A 20,789-nucleotide genomic window follows, 5' to 3' on the forward strand; every position below is an offset into this window, starting at 1 on the left:
AAAACTACCACATGGTTATTAATTTAGGAAGCTTTCATTATTATTATCACTGTCATCCCCTCAAGCATTTAACTTTCTGCTTACTCTCACAATGAAAATATACATGCAGATTTAATATAAATCATATTATTTCAATCTTTCAAGTTACTACTTACCACAAATTGGTACGTACATGCTTTAAGTCTAATAAATTTAACAGACTTAACAATTTAGAGAAAAAGACAATTGATTTAACAGTTCATTATGGAATCACAGAACTGTAGGGGTTGGAAGGGACCTCAAAAGATCATCGGGTCCAACCCCTCTGCCAAAGCAGGTTCCTCAGAGCAGACTGCCCAGGTAGGCATCCAGACAGGCCTTGAATATCTCCAGAGAAGGAGACTCCACAACCTCCCTAGGCAGCCTGTTCCAGTGCTCTGTCACCCTCACCGTGAAGAAATCACCACTCAAAAAAAACATCAGGGTTAGTCTGGAGACAATCATTTCAAGAATTTAATTAAAACACTCTAAAAATCTACTCAATTGTTTTACTGTGGCCAATGCATATTTCTGTACTGGATGGAGTAACACTGATGTAATTTAAAGCCAGAATACCTAGCATATTTGATGATTCGATCATGCTGGTGTCTAAGTCAGTCCAATATAGCCTTTGGTCTGCATAATCAATAGTCAGGTCATTGGCACGACCCACTTTATCCACCAAAGTGATGCTGTTTGTTCCATCCATATATGCTCGAACAATCCTAGGTTTACCTCCCCATTCTGTCCAGTACATGTACCTGAAATGAGAAGCGGAACAGAAAGATTACAACTAGGTGAGATTTGAGTTTGATTTGAGTTTGGCTCTATGTTTTCGTTTTTCTTTTTTTTTTTTTTTTTTTTTTTTTTTAAATATTTGAATATCCCATGTGGTTATAGGCAGTTAATTACTGTATATTAGAGCACCCCTTTTTTAAACATAGAGAGAAAAACATGATCAACAACTCCCAAATTTTCATTGAAACCTGTAGGGTTGTGGAGCTTACAAAACCTTCATTGTGTTTTCAGGGACCCTGAAGAAATGAAGCTATATAAACTGCCAAGTATCCTGTCATGTAAGAGTATGAGCACACAGAATTTTGAAAACCAACACTATCCCTTACCCTTTGGTAGGATCAAGAGCCAAAGACCGTGGGTTGTCCAAGTCCTTCCACACAAGGACCTGCCTATACTGTCCATCCAGGCGGGCTACTTCAATTCGGTTGGTTCCAGTATCTGCCCAGTACAGGTTCTTTCCCATCCAGTCTACAGCCATTCCCTCAGGATAATCTAGCCCAAATTCAATCACGTGTTCAACAGAGCTCCCGTTCATGAAAGCTCGGCTTATAGTCTGGAAAACAATCATGTAAAAATATTTCAGCATTTATAGATACTCAAAATGAGAAGTTATTATGAAGCCTGGCATACAAAAAGAGGTTAGTAGTAAAAACAACAATCAGTCAGTGTTACATTTTTAAAATAAATGTCTGTTTAAAAGAAAACTGTACAGTAATTCACAGGATAAAAAGACCTGAATATTCCGAAAAATTAACAGTACAGTTTCTGATGACCAGTTTAAAGCATCTTAAGAGGACATGACTTTCAGAAAGCACTGTATATCTGCAGATTCTTCCTTGACCCGTCTTCCTCTCTGCCATTTGCATATAAAAGTATTTATTTTTTAAAAGTATTTAATTCTCTCTAATGTGTTAATTCTCATGAATGCATCATAATTCAACAAAACCTGAATTAATTTTTCTCTCATAATCAGTCACCTTGAGCAAGTTAATTGCTCTCATCTACATTTTGGTTATATACAGTCAGCTAAAGAAGCCATAGGGTAAGGACTGCGTACATATAAATAAGCTCCTCCTACCAATGAACAATGCCCACATAAACCTTTGGGAACATCCAGGACCAATGTACAATTACCCTCCCTTGTTATCACGTTAATGCTGAACATTTTACATTTATTCCAAACTGCCTGCTAAAATTTCAGGTATTGATTTCTTAATCGTTTAATAAACGAACATATAAGAATAAGAGATGTTTTACATTTTTAAAGGTAAGTGTCAAAACCAGAATTCATGTGCTATATTTTTAGGGATGCAGTGGTCATCAGGGGAACTGGCTATGGAAACAGGAAGAGGGCTCTGAAGTTACACTGCCTACTGCCAAACTGCAGAAAGTGGGGGGACAGAGGGAAAGAAAGCCCAGGCATTCTGAAATCTATGCTGATATGTATGTGAAAACACAGTATTCCTGGATAATTCAGGAGGCCACAGACATGTAAAATGTTGTTCAGTTCTGCACAGTAAGAGTGGGACCCGATTGATGCAGATGAAGTAATGTATTTTCCACTACAAATGGTTAAGACAACCGTAGCCCCAGCTCTCCACATGCTTGCATGAGATTTATTTAGTAACCGTGTCTGCAGCACACTAATTTGTTACACTGGCACTGTTCCTAGGAAGGTATCCACACCACAAGCAGCACTGTTAATGCTGAAGCACAACCCTCATTAGTCTTCCCAGAGAGGCTATGAAAATTGCACTAGCCCTGCCATCACTACAATTGAGCTTTTTCCTATTATGGCTTTGGCACATTGGCAAAGAAACTTCAACTGCTCTTGGAAAAACCTATTAAGAGGCTAAACAGAGGAATTCAGCTCCAGTGAAGTGACTGTGTCATTTTCTACCATTACTTAATTCCCTTCAAAAAGTTAAGCAACACTGATGAACACCACAACGTTCACTTCAGCATGCACCTGGACATGAACCAGAACACATCAAACTGAAGTTTCAAACTGCTGGGGAACACAATGACACAGAGTTGGAGGCTGGTAGGGGGCAATTAACATGGCATGGAGAGGACTAGATCAGTACCCTAGCCTGCTCTGTGACAAGCTGGAGTCATAGGCTAACAGCAACCAATACAAAGCTCTCTTGCCAATTGTTAATATTAAATAAGATTGTTTTCCAAGTCAAAACTGTAAGGGGGGGTAGAAAGCTTAGGGGGTTGCCAAGCTTGGTGCTTCATTTACTCTACTATGTGACATAAAAATGGCATTTCTAGGATAGGGACATATACAGATGCAGCCCATGCAGCATCTGAGACTTCAGCACTCAGTATGAGCAAACACCACTTTGGATTTTTATTTGAAGCAGGAACATGCCTGTCACCCAACTGTGCATTCAACAATGCAACTGTCTTCATCTCCAAGAGTCTCCTTGGATGCAATTCAATGACAACACTAGCAACTGCAGGATAGATCATGTAACAGAGACCTTTGTTAGATCAAAGGAACTGCTCTGTGGCATTATATTCAGGGAATTCACATGTCAGTAATACCTTCAAACTAACATCAGTCCAATAGATTCTGTTATCAGAGACATCAAAATCCAGAGCAGATGCCTCTTTGACTCCAGTAAGAGGAATAGCAACATCATTATTATTGGTTTCAAGGGAAATCCTATGAATGGCTGCTCTGCTTGTGAAAACTAAGAAGGCTTCAGGAATGATGCAAGTCTTCATGTCACTCAACAGCTCAAGGCCAATGGGACAGGCACACCTGGTCTCCTGGGGTGTAAAGAAACATAGATGGCTGCAGCCTCCATTGTTCTCTGCACATGGATTAGTTCCTTAAAAACAAAACAAAACAACAAAAACAAAACAGATATTAGTGTATTATGGAGACAGTGTGAAGGGGAAGGGAAAGGCTGAGAGGAAGTGCAATGTAATTACAAATCTTCAAAATACGTTAACTCTATGGGTTGTCAACAGAGAATTCTAAAAGAACCATTCAACATTGGATCCACCCAGCCCAGGCTTACCAAACACTTTGGCAACACTTGTTGCTTTAAGGCCCATTAAGTCTGGCAGCTGATCAATAATAATGTCTCTGCTAGCCCTTATCTTGTGAACTCTTTCAATGCTTCGTCTCTGCCAGTCAGTCCAGTAGATGTAATCTCCTAGCAGTGTGAACCCAAATATATGTGGAAGTTTATCTTCTAGGAGGGTTTTCCTCATTGTTCCATCAACATTTATGACCTGCGAGACACGTGAGAAAAAAGGAATAAATAAGTGCTATTTAAAAATTTTCACTATGGACAGCACCAAGTCCAGTAACATTTAAATCAAAAGACTGTAACTTTTATTTTCCAGTGCAATCCGATCTTCCATTTGCTGCTAGAAACACTTTACAGGTTTACAACCTGTGCTTTAACCTAGGCAATGCATTGCCTGTGATTGAAGTAGAAATTTAAATAATCTCTTTGCTATCATTCAGATATTATTTATTTATTTAGAACCAAGATATTAAACTTGTACCTTGTAGGAAATTAAGTTGTCTTCACTATACAATGCTTTTATTTTCTTGTTGTTTAAAGACAAGCATGGTCATTTCAACACTGTATTCCCCAACATGTAAATTATTAATTGATATTTATTTCGTATTAAAAACATCCATAATTTAAAGGCTATGTAACATTAATCCATTAAATGCTTAACAATCTAATGGGCAGTCAAAATCATCAATCCGTTTTATCTCAATTCCATACAGAAACCAAAAAAACAGCATGTTGTAAGGCTCTACCCATACATGGTAGACAGAGGGAGCATACTACTTTTATGTGACTAATGACAATCACATCTTATTAAATTTATATTTGACTTTTAATATGTGCATGCACACCTGTGGTAGGTATCCAATTATTAATAACAGAAACCTCCAATTCGAAATCTGATGTTTCTATTACAGTTAGTTGTGTAATACTTTGTAGATTTGGGAAAGCAACGTGCATCTCTCTTTGATTATACAGTTAATTTGGGCACATTCCCACTTCATATAAATGCAAATAATATTGTCACCAATTCTATGCGAATGTTATCTGAAAGAGATGTTAAACGTTAGCATACCTGGGGCAACCTACATTTTCCAGCTACCACCAGCCCAACAGCAGGGGGTAAGCAGTCATTTGCTTCACCCTGTATTTATTTGCATTATATACACAAAAAACATCACTATAACACTGTCTATCTTGCATTACTATAGTGCAGGTGTCTTCAATTGCAGATTTAAAAAGCTTCTTAAGATCTTCAAGACTAACAGCTTATGTGAATATGAACACATGCTACAACATAATCTTTTGGGAGAGACAGCAAATATGAAAGCAGAACAAGAAAATATTAATTATTTGCAATGTTACAAAGTCATGATACAGAAATCTCTGCACAGTCAAGGAATAGGCAGCAGAAAGGTGCTTTAAGAATCACAACACTTTTCTCCCTTTTTTTATTCTCTCTGCAAAAGAAAGTGCACAGACTTTTCTTCCTTAAACCTTTTTACCTAAAAATTGGAGAAGTTGTGAAAAAGCACTGTTTGCAAGGAGAGAGAGATTTCCCAGCCACATGAGAACTGTGAGAAGGGGGGGTAAATCCAGGGATTCCTTCCAGCCAAAAAGCCTCCTGCTGGGGACAATTAAAAATAACACTGACATTCCTTCAAAGTAAGATTTGGGGGAGTTTTGTGTCAACCAACCTACCATTTGATGAAGTAGCAGAGACTTAAGATTAATGTCTTTTTATTTCGTTAAGCTAAACAGAGCACATTAAAAAAAAAAAAAAGTTTGTCTGCGGTTAAAAGCCAAATGGTTCTGCAATTATCTCATTACATCATGTCCAGGCAAACCCCAAATGCTCACTTATTTAAAACAGTATCAATCCCACAGGCAGTACTGCAGGTTCAAAAGTTCATCACACATACTCAGGTGCCAGAGACAAACTGGTGGAACCTTCAGTAAACAAGACATTTTCCGTACAAACACACCACTGCATCAACAGGATGAGGATCAAACTAGCACATTTCAAACTGGTTTTACAGATCTGGGCAGTAAAGGTACAGCTCAAATACTATACCTGTAGACTAAAATACACAAGGGCTAAGATTGGACCCAAAGATGCAGAAACATACATTATTTATATCCATGCACACCTGTGCATGTTGTCAAAAAACACAGTCTCCACTGAAATTACTAAATGAAAAGCCTGTTAGGCAATCTAAGTCCCTTCCTGTCCATGTAAAAAAGGATTCCTAAATTATATGACTGATCAAGCACAGAGGGAACGAAGATCAAATATGTTGAATCAGACAAAAAGAAAATAAAAAGAAATATTTAATGGCTTTAATGGCTCCTAAGAAGGAGATGGAGTAAGTGTTCCCCTGTTTTTCCCTCTCTGTCTCGAACACCCCCCTCTCCCCATCCAGGCAGCAGAACACCTATGAACCCAAGCAGGTTTCCCTAGGATGCAGAAGGGCAGCTCTAGGTTTGTGTGTGATGGGCTGCTGAGCCTTCCTGGTGGTATCTAATCCATGGCAATAGGCAGGAAGTGATAACTAAGTGCTAATTAGACTATCTTGCAGTAGCAACCAAGGCAAAGCTTGAACACAGTAAGCTGTCACATGCAGTTCAGTAAAGGTACAGACACGTTTTGTCTTTTGGATTTTGCTGTCATTCATCTTCCCTGAGATTCACCTCTACTCTAGAACATTAACCTAAACCCTGAGGACGTAGAAAAAACACACCTGTAAATGGGTTTCACAATATGACCAGAAACACAACTCCTTTCACTAAAACTGCACAGCTGATAAAATACCCTATTATCTCATCATTTAATGCCTGAAGTTGGCTGCAGCTTACCAGCTGCAGGTGGTAAGGGAAGCTGTAACAGTGCATACAGATTTAAGTGCAAAAATAATGCTATTAACAGAAATCTAACAATGCACTAAGAAGTACTTTCCCAGTTTAATTACCTAAGGACAACCTCATACTGAATGTATGATGTTAGGTATATTCAACTAAATAAATGTCAAAGAATTACAACTCCAGTGCAGATGAGGCAGCTGCATTACAATTCCCTTTCTTGCACTGATATTACTTGCACATTGAAACTGCTCAGAGATGATCTGTGAAAACAAACAGTATTTCTGGGGAGGGCTTTAATGCAGTCAACGTCTTGAAATGATTCAATGTTTAACTGCACAAGCACTAATAGAAAGAAACAAAGATTTATGAGACAGAGCAGGAAAAAGCTACCCTGGACTTTTAAGCCCATCCGTAGGCAACAGTAGGATTGTTTTGTGAAATAGCTTTTCTTTTTCCCTCATTATACAGAATTTTTCCTCAAAACACCTGGAAGGTAGAAACAGAACCGTTTTTTTCTACTCAGAGTTTTCATCCTCTTCCTATAACTGATAAATTCATCTCGACTTGGGTCAAAGGACAAATACAACACTAAGTCTTCTGTGCTTTCCACATGAAACACCAAAAGGTCCCCTTGAACAGCGGCATGCACTAAAAGCCCCTGATTAGTCTTTAGACTTCAATGACAATATCTTAATGAGGCATCGACAAGCTCAGCCAAAATCTGTTGTGGGCAAAATCAAATCAACATCAAACACTCTAATGAACTGAATTACACAAAAAAAAAACATGATAAGGTGATAAGGTGTGCTTTTTCTTTTCCTTTTTTGGATGCTGCTGCACTATATGCAAAATGATTTAACGAATATTTCCAAATATAACATTCAAAAGCTCTTGGCTCTTTGAAGAAGATTAAAGTAAACAATGCAATTAAATTCTATGCATCGGTGTGATTCTTGTAGTTAAGATATATTTCAGGTGCATCTGTGAAAAACAACAGCTATTCAGCACATATAGAATCATAGAATATTGTTAAGTTGGAAGGGACCCACAAGGACCATTGAGTTCAACTCCTGGGTCCCCAAAGAACCACCCAAAAAATCAGACCACATCTCACAGCATCGTCCAAATTCTTCTTGGACTCTGGCAGGCTCAGTGCTGTGACCACTGCCCTGGGGAGCCTGTCCAGTGCCCGACCACCCTCTCAGTGAAGAACCTTTTTCTGATATCCAGCCTGAACCACCCCTGTCAATGCTTCAAACCATTTCCTCAGATCCTATCACTGGTCACCATAGAGAAGAAATCATATATAGAATGTCTTTTTTTTTCTTTTTTTCTTTTCTTCTGTCACAACTCAGACACCTTGCTCCTCTATTTAATTCATTAAGAGAAAACAATTTTTTCAATTGCTACAGACAAAGCTGAGAGAAATGGAAACCAATTACTGGGTTAAGCTAAATCACTACATGATCAGTAAGCAGACGTGGTAGGTTGGCACTGATAAAATGACATGATTGCCATACTATTAGGTTGGTAGACTTGCAGATCCATGTCTTTATCCAGAACATGATGTTAGCCTGTGGGAAAGGAAAGCTCCTTGAATGGCTTCTATCAATTCTCCTCAGAAGACCCCAGAAGAGAGGAATCATCCCCTTAAGGGAATCATGCCCAGTTTTCCTTGGCTAGAGAAAGAACCTGAAGGAGCCACCATGTGGGCCGCAGTCAATAGGGAAAGAAAAAGATAAACGAAGAGAAGCAGAAAACTTCAGAGGGTCAAAAAGCCTGCCCCAAAAAGAGAAGAGTAAAGCAGCTGTGAGCAGTCTATATTCAGCTGAGTTTAAGCCATTCGTTAACATTTCCAACAGCTGAAATAAAACCACCTTTCATCAATGCTTCAGGATAAAAGTGGACTCCTCCTTTTTCATTCTGAAGGGGTTTAATGCCAGGCATGTGTTGGCAGACACTGGCAAACAGAAAAGAAAATAGAATTAAAACAAACAGGACCAGAACAGTATCAAAAAAGGTTGGGAGGATGGTAGGATGACAGACATATCTGGCCATTTTCCACATATGCACACACAAAAAAATAATTTGAAGCTCTCTGCAATCTGCTGGCTCAGACACTCTAGTGAGTCTTGAGAATTTAGAAAGCACTCCTCACTGTTGTCAATAATTTCAGTTCACCTTTACGATACTTAGATGACCTGGTAAAAGCTGCAAAATAAAAAAAAAATAAAAAAAAATAAAAAATTTAAAAAATAATAAATAAAATAAAATAAAATAAAAGCTGCATCATAAATATACTTCTGTAAGCTTTTATTGTCATTATGTTTAATGGCTTAATCATATACATCCTTCTGTGGCTCTTCTTTCCGAAATTCTCATTTCAGGCAAGTTTTGATGTAGAAATACATTTTTATTATTTTCTGAACTGTCAGATGCTTAAATATCAGCAAATACAAGTAGTGACATAATACCATCCTTTACATATAGATTCTTTTCTCCAAGAGAAATTTCATCATTTTTCACTACAGACCATGCCATTTTAGCTCACTGAGGATATAGCAGGAAAAGATACTTCTCTGTGTCCACACGTGTTGTGTCTTTACTAATGATACAAAAAACACTCTGAGATGTTCAGGGAAGAGAATCCCAAGCGGGATTACCAGATGTCATTACTCTTTTTGACAGCCTTGCCTCACAGGCCCTTCTACAATCCTCCTCAAGCTAAAGCACGGCAGTAATGGCAAACTCTCTTTTAAAATCCATGTTGATACAGACAAGCAAAGAAGTGCATAACACTAAACTTAAGCCATCCGTAAGAGTCCTCCTCATGTATTTTTCAGTCACAAGCAACTGACAAGTTCTATTAATCCTCCCTCTTTCCCTCTAGGAGTTGTTGGTTTTTTTTTTTGTTTCATTTAAATGAGTTATGTCCTGGTCTTTTTGTGTGGTAGATCGCTAGAGTCCAGTTACCTACAGGCCCAAAACTTTTCCACAGGAGCAATCAACATGTCTACCCAGCAAAAACAGAGATACTGGAGCTGATGGAAGCTTTGTCACCTGTGGTTTATTTAGCTTGAATGCTAGTCTTTCAACCTCTCTCTGAAGTCAGGAAAGATCCCATTGTCTTTTTGAGGAGGAGGTGATCAATGCTTCCACAATTAGGCTCAGGTAAACTTTCCAGGTATCAGAGAGAAGCCTGTCCTGAAAACTGCCTCCAATTGTGAGACCCATCCATCAGTCAGGATTTAAAACTAAGTCAAAGACTGTATTGACAACACTGTCCAAAGATCTAGCTGCCAACAAAGTTTAAGTGTTCTTAAGCATTTCCCATTCTGACCATACAACGCTGTCACCTTTGGGGACAGCAGCAACCACCGCTCATATCCCCTTCATTTACATTCTTGAGTTCCACAAAACAGGCCGGATACACTCTTGTGGTTCATTCGTGTCATTTTTAACTCAACTCAGCCACAAATTACTTGGCAAGAGAGATCAACTTCCTCAATTCAAACACCACATTTAGAGACAGTAGATAAAGAACAGTACTAGTAAAAATCTCAAAGGTGGGAGGACACCTCACAGTCTGAGGCACACACAGTACATCTTTGTAAATTCATGGCTATGGGAACAGTGTACTTTCCACATCGAACTGGGCAGAAACACACTGTCAGATAGGGAGGGCAGGTGACTGCCTGCAGGCACTAATGCAAAGAACTTGTGAAACACCATCTTCAGAGATGTAGTATAGGACTAATGGGAAAAATGCCTCCTTATAGCATGCCTCACTGGGTAACAAGAGTTTTTTCATTGAGCGAGTAGCAGTGATTTTATACGTAATATATCCCACAATTATTTTTAAATAATAAATACATTAAAGAATTGAATAACTGTAGATTACAGTTGATAACTGTAGCTGAGAGCACTGACAGTCTTATAAACAAATCATAAACTTACACTCCCGTTATTCTAGCAAATGGCCAAAAAGCTCATATTGAATGTGAATCCAGCAGCATGTGAATACACTTGATCTCAGATAAAAGGGATAAAATACAATCAGCTAAAACTTTGCATGTAAACGAGTGACCCACAGGGCATATTTGCAAAACCAAGTGATAAAAAGCTGACCAAACACCTCTTCACACCCCACTGATGGTTCTCTCCTGCAATAAAATTCAAAACTCCACATTTATCTTCAATATACTGTATGTGAAAAGTGAGGAACCTGATGACAGGAGGAAAAGAGCACTGTTTTTTCATCCTGAACTTGCAGACAAGTCAAGGATTCCACCTGCTTATAAGCCAAGATTTCTTTGTCTGACCTATATTCCGTCAACTTCGCAAACACTGCCAAGGTGCAGAGTTCTGCTGCTGGGACAGTGTAATCAGTGTAATCCTGGATGTAGATATAAGTTAGGAACCTGTGGGCTTTGGTTGATGGTGAGCTCAACATGAGTCGGCAACATGCCCTAGCAGCCATATCCTGGAAGTGCATCAAGCACAGCGCAGTTAACAGATCAAAAGAAGTGACTGTCTCACCATGTTGAGCATTGGGGTAGCCTCACCTCAAGTACGATGTGCAGTATGGGGCTCCGCATCATAAGAAGAATCTAACAATGTTAGAACGTGCCTAAAGGAGAGCAACAAAATGATGAAAGGACTAGAGGGCATGACTTACAAGGAGTGGCTGAGGTCACTTGGTTTGTTTAGCTTAGAATATACTCATGGCAGAGGGGTGACCTATGGCATCCTACAGCTTCCTCAAAAGGGGGGAGTAAAGACACAAGCGCTGACCTCTTCTCTTTGGTGATAGAACCCAAGGGTAGAGCATGAAGCTGCATCATGGGAGGGTCAGATTGGTTATTAGGAAAAGGTTCTTTGCTGGGATTGTGGTCAGGAACAGGCTCCCCAGAAAGTGGTCATGGCCCCAAGCCTGTTGGTGCTCAAGAAGCATTTGGTAAATGCTCTCAGATACACAGTTTCTCTCTTCAGTTGCTTAGTGTGAGGGGCATCACAGGAGGTATCAGCTACACCCACCTCTTCGCCAGGATCTTATTAATGCCTCTTTCAAACAGCTCAACTCAAGTAAAAGACGACACAGAGTTGTAACTGATTAATGCAAAGCCAAAGTTGTTTCTCTTAGAAGAGGTAGGCTGTTCACATCTAGACTGGATGTGGCACTTCTGGTTTATAATGCTTGTAACAGATAGACAAATAAGGAGGTGAAAAGGAAGGGTGAACTGGAGACAAATGCAAATACCGTAGAATATTAAAGACCTGAACTCAATTATACAAAACAGAATTAAAAAAAAAAAAAAAAAAACTGCCAATTATTATATGCACTTATAGCAGTAAGTACAGCATTCACCCTGAATGATACTCTATCTGCTAACATACCATAAAGGCATAACTTCACCTCAGCACTTGTTTGTACATGGCGTAAAACTGCTGGTTTTGTTTGTTTGTTTTTAAAGCAGCAATAAAGCATGCATTGTAAATTAAACAAAAATATTTGTAGTCATATTACTGGTCTACTTCCAAGTATCCCTACAGAAAGCTTACAAATTAATCAGAAACACATGTTTAAGCTTTATTTAAACCTGCTGGAATTTCTGACAGCAACAACAACAAAAAAGAAGATTAAAGAAATCATTGGAAAGTTGCCTACAAAAAAAAATCGAAAAAAAAATCTAAAACTCTGCATGAAATACCTGAAAAAAGCATTTAGTTTCAAACAAACAGACAAAAAAACGAGCAATCACCTAACAATGCTTACTTCTGAACATGGATTTGAGCTATGAATACTTAATTTTGCAAACCAAACATGCTCATTTAATTTAATCCTAAAGCTAATTTATTCAACACACACTGCAGACAATTATTTCGACCTTGTTAAAATAGTCAAATTTCACACATTTAAAAGCTGTAAACTGTAACAACAATAAACCATAAGGCCATTTTAAACTCAGTCTCCTTCACTGGCCTAATCCATTAACACACATGCTACTAGGGATTTAGCTTTAATTGGAAATGACAGCCCTTATTAATATTTCATCAAGATCCCCAGCTAACTTAACTCCAAGGCTAGTTCCTAGAATTTTAAAACATTAATTTGTTTCGGAGAGATAGACACCATAATTTAAGTCATCCTATGAGCAGGGCTGAATTACTTCTAATCTTGCTCAAGGAACACAGTTCACTTCTCCTTTATTTTGTTCTAATTTAGTGGCATCAGCTTTGCCCAAATTAAGGTTTCAGAAAAAAAGCAACAGTTCATTTCAGTAGAGAGAATGAAAGCAATACAAACTTTTTTTTCTTCCCAATTTTTTTAAACAATAAATTAAAGAGAAGCCTACTCTAAGCTCATAAATTACCTAGTTTCCTATTTCATAGATTCGTTGAGGATTGATGTACCCTGACAGAGTATTGTAACAAGGTATAAAATGGGCTCTGGAGGTGGTGTTAGAGAGAGGACTTTCTCTGTAATGGCGTTTGTGTCAATTTCTCTATTTAAACTGATATCCTGAAGACTTCTGGCAATGAAAGAAGCCAATGTTACAATGCAAGATGTTCACATAAGTCCGTTTAGGAATCACATATCTAACGTAAGGAAAAAATCAAATTCCACAGGAAAATTAATTTAGAAGCTGCTTCTTTGAAACCCGTTAAATAATCAAAGAATGTTTGCTTAGAATATTTTTTGTTGAAAAGGAAACGAAACGTTACTATCTTCCAGCCAAGAAAAGTAGAAGCATAGTAATTCTAATAGTATTTCCTCTCAAGAGAGTACCCCTAGAAATGTGTATTAGATTTCCAAATCCCTTTTCTTTTTTCTTTCAGAGCTATGAGAAGGCATGAAACTGGTTCTCCTGGATCTCACTGCTACCAGAATGAAACTTTTTGATATGCTTCCTAGGAAAAAGTTCTTCACTCTGATTCTCCCTTTGCTTGTGGCTCTGAATTAAGAGCTACAAAAGCCAGCAGAGTTTGACAGGTACCCATGAGAAGGGCTAGGTCTCTCCTTTTCTCAGGTGAACACTTGTCTGCACAAACTTTGGAAAACTTAAGAATCCTAAACCCTTACCTCTGGCTTATCTCTCTCAACAGATTCATATAACCTGAGACTAGAGTTTTATGATGCAACAGCACTGCCGTTTCATGACCAGGTTAAACTGACACAGCTACTGGAAAGGATGGTCCAAGACCCTCTCCCTATACACAAGCCTTTGCAGCTCATTCTGTTGTCCTTCTATGCCGTTACATGCATTTCTGTGGCTGTTCAGTCAACCAGATCAAGGATTTGATTCAGGATAAAATCAATTCCTTCTCCTGTTCTCTTTCAGCTACAGTGTTGACTTAAACCAGTCTCAAAGCTTTGGTGTAAATCTGGTTTGAAGGCTCTTGTCTCTATGGCGACCCAAAGCAAAATGCTCTTAGAAATTTCTTTCCACCAGTTTTGAAGGTTTAGACTCTGGGTGACACATCAGAAACACTCTTGTCTGACCTGGGTTGTATGCTATCAGGTGGCCTGTGTGATTAAGTGCATTCCAGTTCCAGCCTTGCTGGATATCCAGATATTGTCAAATGCTTTAAATGACACGATTATAGTAAAGAACTATATATAACGACCACCAGTTTCTTTATATGCTGTAATGTGCATTACACCCACAAAGATACGTCTTCCTTGTTTACCCTCAGACAGATCAGTCACGTAGAACTGGAAGCACATACATGTGTAATACTACGTTTTCATTGATGTGTTTTCTGTGTCAACACTGTCACTCTCACTTTACATACAATGTGGCAATGTGTCTAAAGCCCAACGTATTCTACGGTTTGGTGAATCCCTTTTACCAATATTGTGATCCCTTAGCTGAAATTAATGTGTGTTCAGACATTCATTCAGTGTTTGTACCACAGAAAGGGTTATAAATGGTTCCAAAACAAACAAACAAACAAAAAACACGTAGAGATTAGAGATGGGCATTTCCTATCTCCATTATTTGCACTCTACCTTGTACACTGTAAACTCCTCCATGTTGTGGTCTCCAGCACATACAGGATGGACTGCAGTCAATCCATCAGTTTTCATGGAGACTGGGAACCGTTTATAAAACAAGAAGTTTCACGTGGGGGTAGGGGGGAATCTGCACCTTGGTAATTTGTTACATAACTTTTAAGTTTCTCCTGCTAAATCCAAAGTAGTCCTTTAAAACCTAGTTTCATACAGTAGAAGTCAAAATCCTTATATTTCAGATGTATTTCCAGGCATTTTTTAAAAACATACGTACTATTAACTATAGAAAATTCCCATTTTGTTTTGCCATCTCCGGGGTTATAACGTTCCAAAGGTGTCTTTGTACATATGTAGCCAGAAGCTACACCTAGAAAGATAGGGCTTGTAAGAATATTTTAAAATAATAATACTGTAATAGATGACAGACTTGCTCTTGAAATTTTATTTCCTTTCACAGCATCGCTGCTCTTCACACAGTCAATGAACCATTTAATAGTAGAAGACGAGGTACCTGTGCAGTATTACCATAGATTTCATCAGACTTCCTTTTTGTCACATCTGTGTGATTCCATTCAATTCAAAAGTTCACCTATCACATTAGAAGTATTTGAGGAATTGTTGACATAGCAGGCAAATCTGCGTGCCATATGTCAAACTATCAGGATACCTCATGCCAAGGACGTCCTGAACTAAAAGTAATTTTGCCCTTGTGATGAAAAGAAACAACACCTCTTGACTGACTGGTACCAAAGAGAAAAAGAATTGTGTCTCACTGGGTATTGTGGGGGCTCACAAGGCTCTTATAATCCTAGTTTGAGACACTGGGTATCACATTTAGCTTTTGAAAGGTAAGAGACCAATAGTTAACAAACATTTCTCAGATATGTCACTACTGCCCTCTTAGCATTTATTTAATATTAACTTCAGGAAAGAACTTGTATACTTTAAGTCTGTATTTCCTCGAGCTTGTGGTTAAAAAAAAGCAAGTGACTTAGGTGCTCTGTAATCCGAATTGTAAAAAAAAATACACTATTTCATTAGGGCAGTAGGGGGGTGTAATGTGCCTAACCCAAGACCATAGTTTCTCTAACTCCCAGTGCACTGTTCACTACACTGCAGGACTCATTTCCCCCACTCTTTAGAGGTTGTCGCACCTCGTTTATCCCTACATTTGTGGACAATGCAAATGTGCTTTTCCCCTGAAAAAGATCTATTTTTATAAGGGAACAAACATATTAAAAATATAGAGGGAGTATCTGAATTTTAGGCTAACTTGCCACGTTCTCTTTGTAAGCTTTACCCAGTAAGCATCCAAGCTCTTCTGATTGTTTAGTCAAGACACAGTCTTCCTAAACATACCACAGCTAATATTCTCCTCATTCCTTTAGCCAGTTTTAAAACATTAAAACAAAGCAGCTCATAAAAAGGCTAGACAGTCTGTTTTAGCTACCTTCTGCCTTTTCATTTAAGAAGTCTGTTACAAAAAGCACACAAGCTATTCAAAATGAGACACTGTGCTGCATTTATACTCCACGTGTATAAATCATTCCCTCCAGCATCTCACTCAAGGGTCAAATCCAGATCCAGAGAATATTGGCCGACTTCCACCTCTCAGGAAACTTCCCTCCTGTGGGGCTGTAGGTAGAAGATTCCCAGTACCAGCTGAAGCACATTAATGGAGCCCCTGGTTTACCAGAGTTCTCTGCCAACCCCACATAGAAGTAATCATTCATTTAATGAACTCAGTAATTGACAACGTGTTGTTTTGTTTTGTTTTTTTTCCCCCCAGTACAATCTCCACCAAATTTGCAGACCTGCAAGGAGACAAGGTTTCGGTTTTCATGGACGCAAATATTCAACTTCTTTTCTAAAGTTAGATTTAAACTTTGGCTCAATGTGCAGGGCCTCAACACTTGTGAGGCACCCTATCTCTGTTCCAAAATGGGCTCAGCATTCCTGCATTAGATCCAGCTATACATCTGAGCTAATACCTCATATAGCACTTTTAGCTTTAAGGCTGCTGTACCATTCATTGGAAGGCACAGAACGAAAGGATACAACATCTTCTGGGATCAGACTGACCTCATCAAAAACCTAGACCCATGGATGTCCACCTGCACATCTGTTTCTTTTGCAATTATAATTACATGCAAAGGTTTAACTTCTATATGCCACTCACCAGAAGTGGTTTACAACTCTCTTGTAAAACACACTGAAATAGTGACAAAAACAAATAGCTGTAAAAACAAAGCCATACATTCTTAATGGCAATAAAGTGGCCCTGAGGGCGCTCTCCCATCAGACAAACCTTTCAGAAGGCTCTCTGGAGAAAAAGAAAAAAAATAAAAAGACATCTCTTAAACACAGAAGGTTTAAATACAATTTTAAGGCACCCATTATCTGTGGGAAGAAAAAACCTACAGTTAGTTACCCCTTAATATATTTCTACTTAGCACTATTTATAGAGAGAAAACAAGTATCAATAATTAATCTGTGATGTGAGCTCCAACTGTGATATGCATCAACATAAGATTTTCTCCTTAGAAAAGGAAATACTTATACCTTGTAGCCTTCCAGCAAGTAAATTTAGCTGATGCAACAGATTCTGCTGAGGCATCCTAGTGCCTCACCACTACCAATAAAGTAATGTCAATAGGGAACTGCAGGCCAAAGACCACCTAACAGACTTATACTCTATCACAGACTAATAAAAGAGCATGAGGAAATTTCAACTGTGATATTCAACACTATTTATCCAAGTTTTGGAATGAGGAACACCTGTGTGTTCAGAAGCAAATAATTAGTCACATTTATGTGCGCGAGCAGACACTTGGTTGATTATTTGGGTAATTTGGTGCCAATGTCAGAGGCACATATGCATGTATTTTTTTTTTTTTCACAGATGCAGGCTCAAATTTAAATACTTAGCAACATGGATTTGTTGTTTTTCAGATTCTGTTCTAACATAAGTTGTAGGAAGTTTATATATAAATATACATATATAAAAATATAAATCACCCGTTACCATATTGATAAACGCTTTTCAGAACCACTCTGATGGAAGGGATAAGAACAGGACTTGGCCTATTAGCACCTTCGCGCTTGTGTTTCCAACCAATTAAAAAAAAAAAAAAAAAAAGCCAAAACACTTTGCTCAGGAGGAGCACAAGATGGGATCTGGCTAGTTTCCAGTCTCTGAGAGGAGACAGCAGGTACGGGCTTTCTGTGATTTGTGTTTGTCAGTTTAGCCAGCAGCATCCAGGCACAACTTTACAGTCCAACTTTGCTCATGTTGACTTCTGAAAATTGCACGATCTTTCTCCTCTTCACCGAATCACTTCTGATATGAGCAGGATCCACACCACCTCCTCAACCAGAGTGAAAGGAGGAGTTGGATGGCAAACTTGTGTCCCAGCAGAATTCAAGAGAGGGAAGCAAACCACAACTAGCGTGGCAGAGGCAAAGATGTCTAACAAAAATAAATCCACCAGTCTGTCTGGGGCAGAAAAGGGGAAGGCACAGGCTGCCATGTGCTTAGCAACTGCAGTTCTGTCTGGTTCAGGAAGCAGTAGACCTAAAGAACCTCCCTTTCTGAACCTGCCATCTCCTGAAGAATGAGCTGTAAAATAGGACAAAGGAGGACTGCTTCTATGAAGATAGTTCACTGACCTGATAGGAAAGATAAGGCCACCTTTGACCCACAAGGATGCATGTATCAGTGTAATACAGAGGTTGTATGTACTTTGTAATGGCGGAAGACTCTTGTTTGCTCAAAACAGAGGACCATGCATTCAGTATGTAGGGATGTAGGTTTCACATAGCATGGAACTGATGATGTTTATAATTCTCTAAGAATTCTTCCACAAGTTGGTATGAAATTCATTCCAAACACACAGAACTCCTTTTTTTTTTTTATTTCAAGGATGTCTGCATTCAGGGCTGCTAAGACCATTAATATCCCTTCAGATCTTTTAACAGGTTACAGAAATGATCAGTGCTGTACCTACCTATCAGCTGGGGACAGTTTGTCTTCACTTATCAAAGAGGGAAGAGAAATCCTGATCTCCTGGAATGCAAGCTCCAGAATAATGTTTGTTTATTGAAATGGGGTACGTAGAAATGGATTTCAAAAGGGGAAGCACGTAAGATAAATCCAAATTCTCCATATTTAGGAGAAAGCTGAGAAAGCAAACAAGGAACGATAATGACCCTCACTTTGTTTTGATAAAGGAGAACCTGACCAGGTCAAAACAAATTTTAACATCTAAATCAAAGAATGGGAACAATATTAAAAAAATTATCTTGCCAGTGTGGAAAAAAAAAAAAAAAAAAAAAAGAAAGGAAAGGAAAGGCGAATGGTCAGAACAGACTGGTTGGAGCATAGCCAATGTTAAATATCTATTAAAGAACGCTGCAAACAAGAACTAAATCACAAATTGTACCTGCACTGGTAACACTCAGCACTTTCTCCAAATCCCATCCCTCCTTCCAATGCTAGGCTGGGAAGAGTTCTTCCTTTACCTGCCACTGGCTACCTGCAAGACTGAGCTAGTCTCTTCCTTTCAGTGCCTCTGTCTCTCCCTCTCCCCTTTTGTTTTGTCAGTTTAGCTTTAGGGCTTGGTGGGTGGTTGCTTTTTTTTTTTTTTTTTTTTTGGGGGGGGGGGATGTGTGCTGGGGGGTGTTGTGGCATATTTGGCATTGTACTTAAATCTTCAGCTCTTGAGACAAACTGATTGGGTGGGAATCTTGGCTTAAATTCTAATATAAATGCTTCAAGTGTTCTTGGTTTTAGAGAAATTTAAAAAATGTAACATGAATCCCTGAAAGGCTCGAAAGAAAAGGGCAAAAGGCAAGTTATAAGAAGCCAGTTTAAGTCCCCGTTTTTTAGCAAATCTTCTTTAGGGAGAAGAACTGTTTCATGCATGAGCTGTACTGCCTGGGGCAATGGGACAAACCCATCGTCTGGGTTTAGTAATACTGTAAGAGCCACACACTGTGTTTTCGGGCTGTGACTGGCATTAGCCAAATTCAGGCTTCATTAGGAAACAAAAAAAATACCTTCACTTTGTCTCTATCAGGAGCTATCTCATGAAAGCCTACCCTGAGTAAGGGCTGGGAGTTTTGGGACCTGGTGACATGTATGTGTGCATGCGTCTATATGCATACATACACATGTATGTGTGTGTCCAGCAGGACGTGTGTGTTTTTAATGTTTTCAGAAATCCTGTTTCCTGTTGGAAAATTCAAAGACATGAATAACCCACCCATAGACAAATCAGTTACATATTCTTTACTTCTCAAGCCAAATCTTCCTGGTGATATATAATGAGATTTTACATACTTTGTGCCTCATTGACTAATTAGATCAATGCAGGCTACTCCCCCTTTCCCCCCCTTCCTTTTTGTAGTAGGGACTTTCATTGCCTGTAGCTACACAAGTGTGGTTGCTTTTGCCAAATATTTGGAGATACTGCTAATGGCTTCATTTGAACTTCACATTGCTGGATATAAGTACGGAGGATGGGGGCTGTGTATTTTAATCCATATTGCAATTGCTTTGAAGTTGTTTGTAATGAGGAATATGTTTTTATTTATATATATCAGAGCCATTATAGGCATTTGTGATTCCCAAAGGATTAGATTTCCACTATCAACCAAACACAACATATACTTTGAAGGAGGAGTACAGCTAGAGGTCAGTTTTCCACTCAAGCTAGAGTGGTTAGCCTTTTTCACCATTCTTTCCATCCTCAGATTCAAGCACTTCATACAAAAAGCTACCACTTCTCTCAGTGCTGCAAACAGGGAAACTGAGTCAGGAAGCTACAGAGTGCTGCAGGACAGGCAGCTGCAGCCAGTAGAGTCACAAGATGTACTGCTGCCTCCAGACTGACACCGTCACCCCCGCATTTTGAAAAACACAGGAAGCACCAGAAATAAGTATCCACAGTTTTTACATCCCTAACAGGCAGTGCCTGACAGGCCAGGAAGAACAAATTTGAAGGGAAGGTTTTGGCTGAAGGAATGTTTAAAAAGAATACAAAAAATTT

General features: G+C 38.8%; 1 protein-coding gene across 2 annotated transcripts in view; it reads right to left on the bottom strand.

The window, feature by feature from the left end:
- The window catches only part of LRP5 (LDL receptor related protein 5), a 142,842-nt gene that overhangs the window by 30,107 nt on the left and 91,946 nt on the right, over window positions 1–20,789 (bottom strand). For both annotated transcript variants that reach the window (XM_082760655.1, XM_082760656.1), the window contains exons 8-11: window positions 3,852–4,068; window positions 3,370–3,659; window positions 1,143–1,369; window positions 595–779 (exon numbers count right to left, since the gene is read on the bottom strand). In XM_082760655.1, coding sequence (XP_082616781.1) covers window positions 595–779; window positions 1,143–1,369; window positions 3,370–3,659; window positions 3,852–4,068 — 919 coding nt within the window. The remainder of the gene's footprint in view (window positions 1–594; window positions 780–1,142; window positions 1,370–3,369; window positions 3,660–3,851; window positions 4,069–20,789) is intronic.

This window comes from Aythya marila (genome assembly GCF_965140915.1).
Source record: "Aythya marila genome assembly, chromosome: 5".
NCBI classification, from domain to species: Eukaryota; Metazoa; Chordata; class Aves; order Anseriformes; family Anatidae; genus Aythya; species Aythya marila.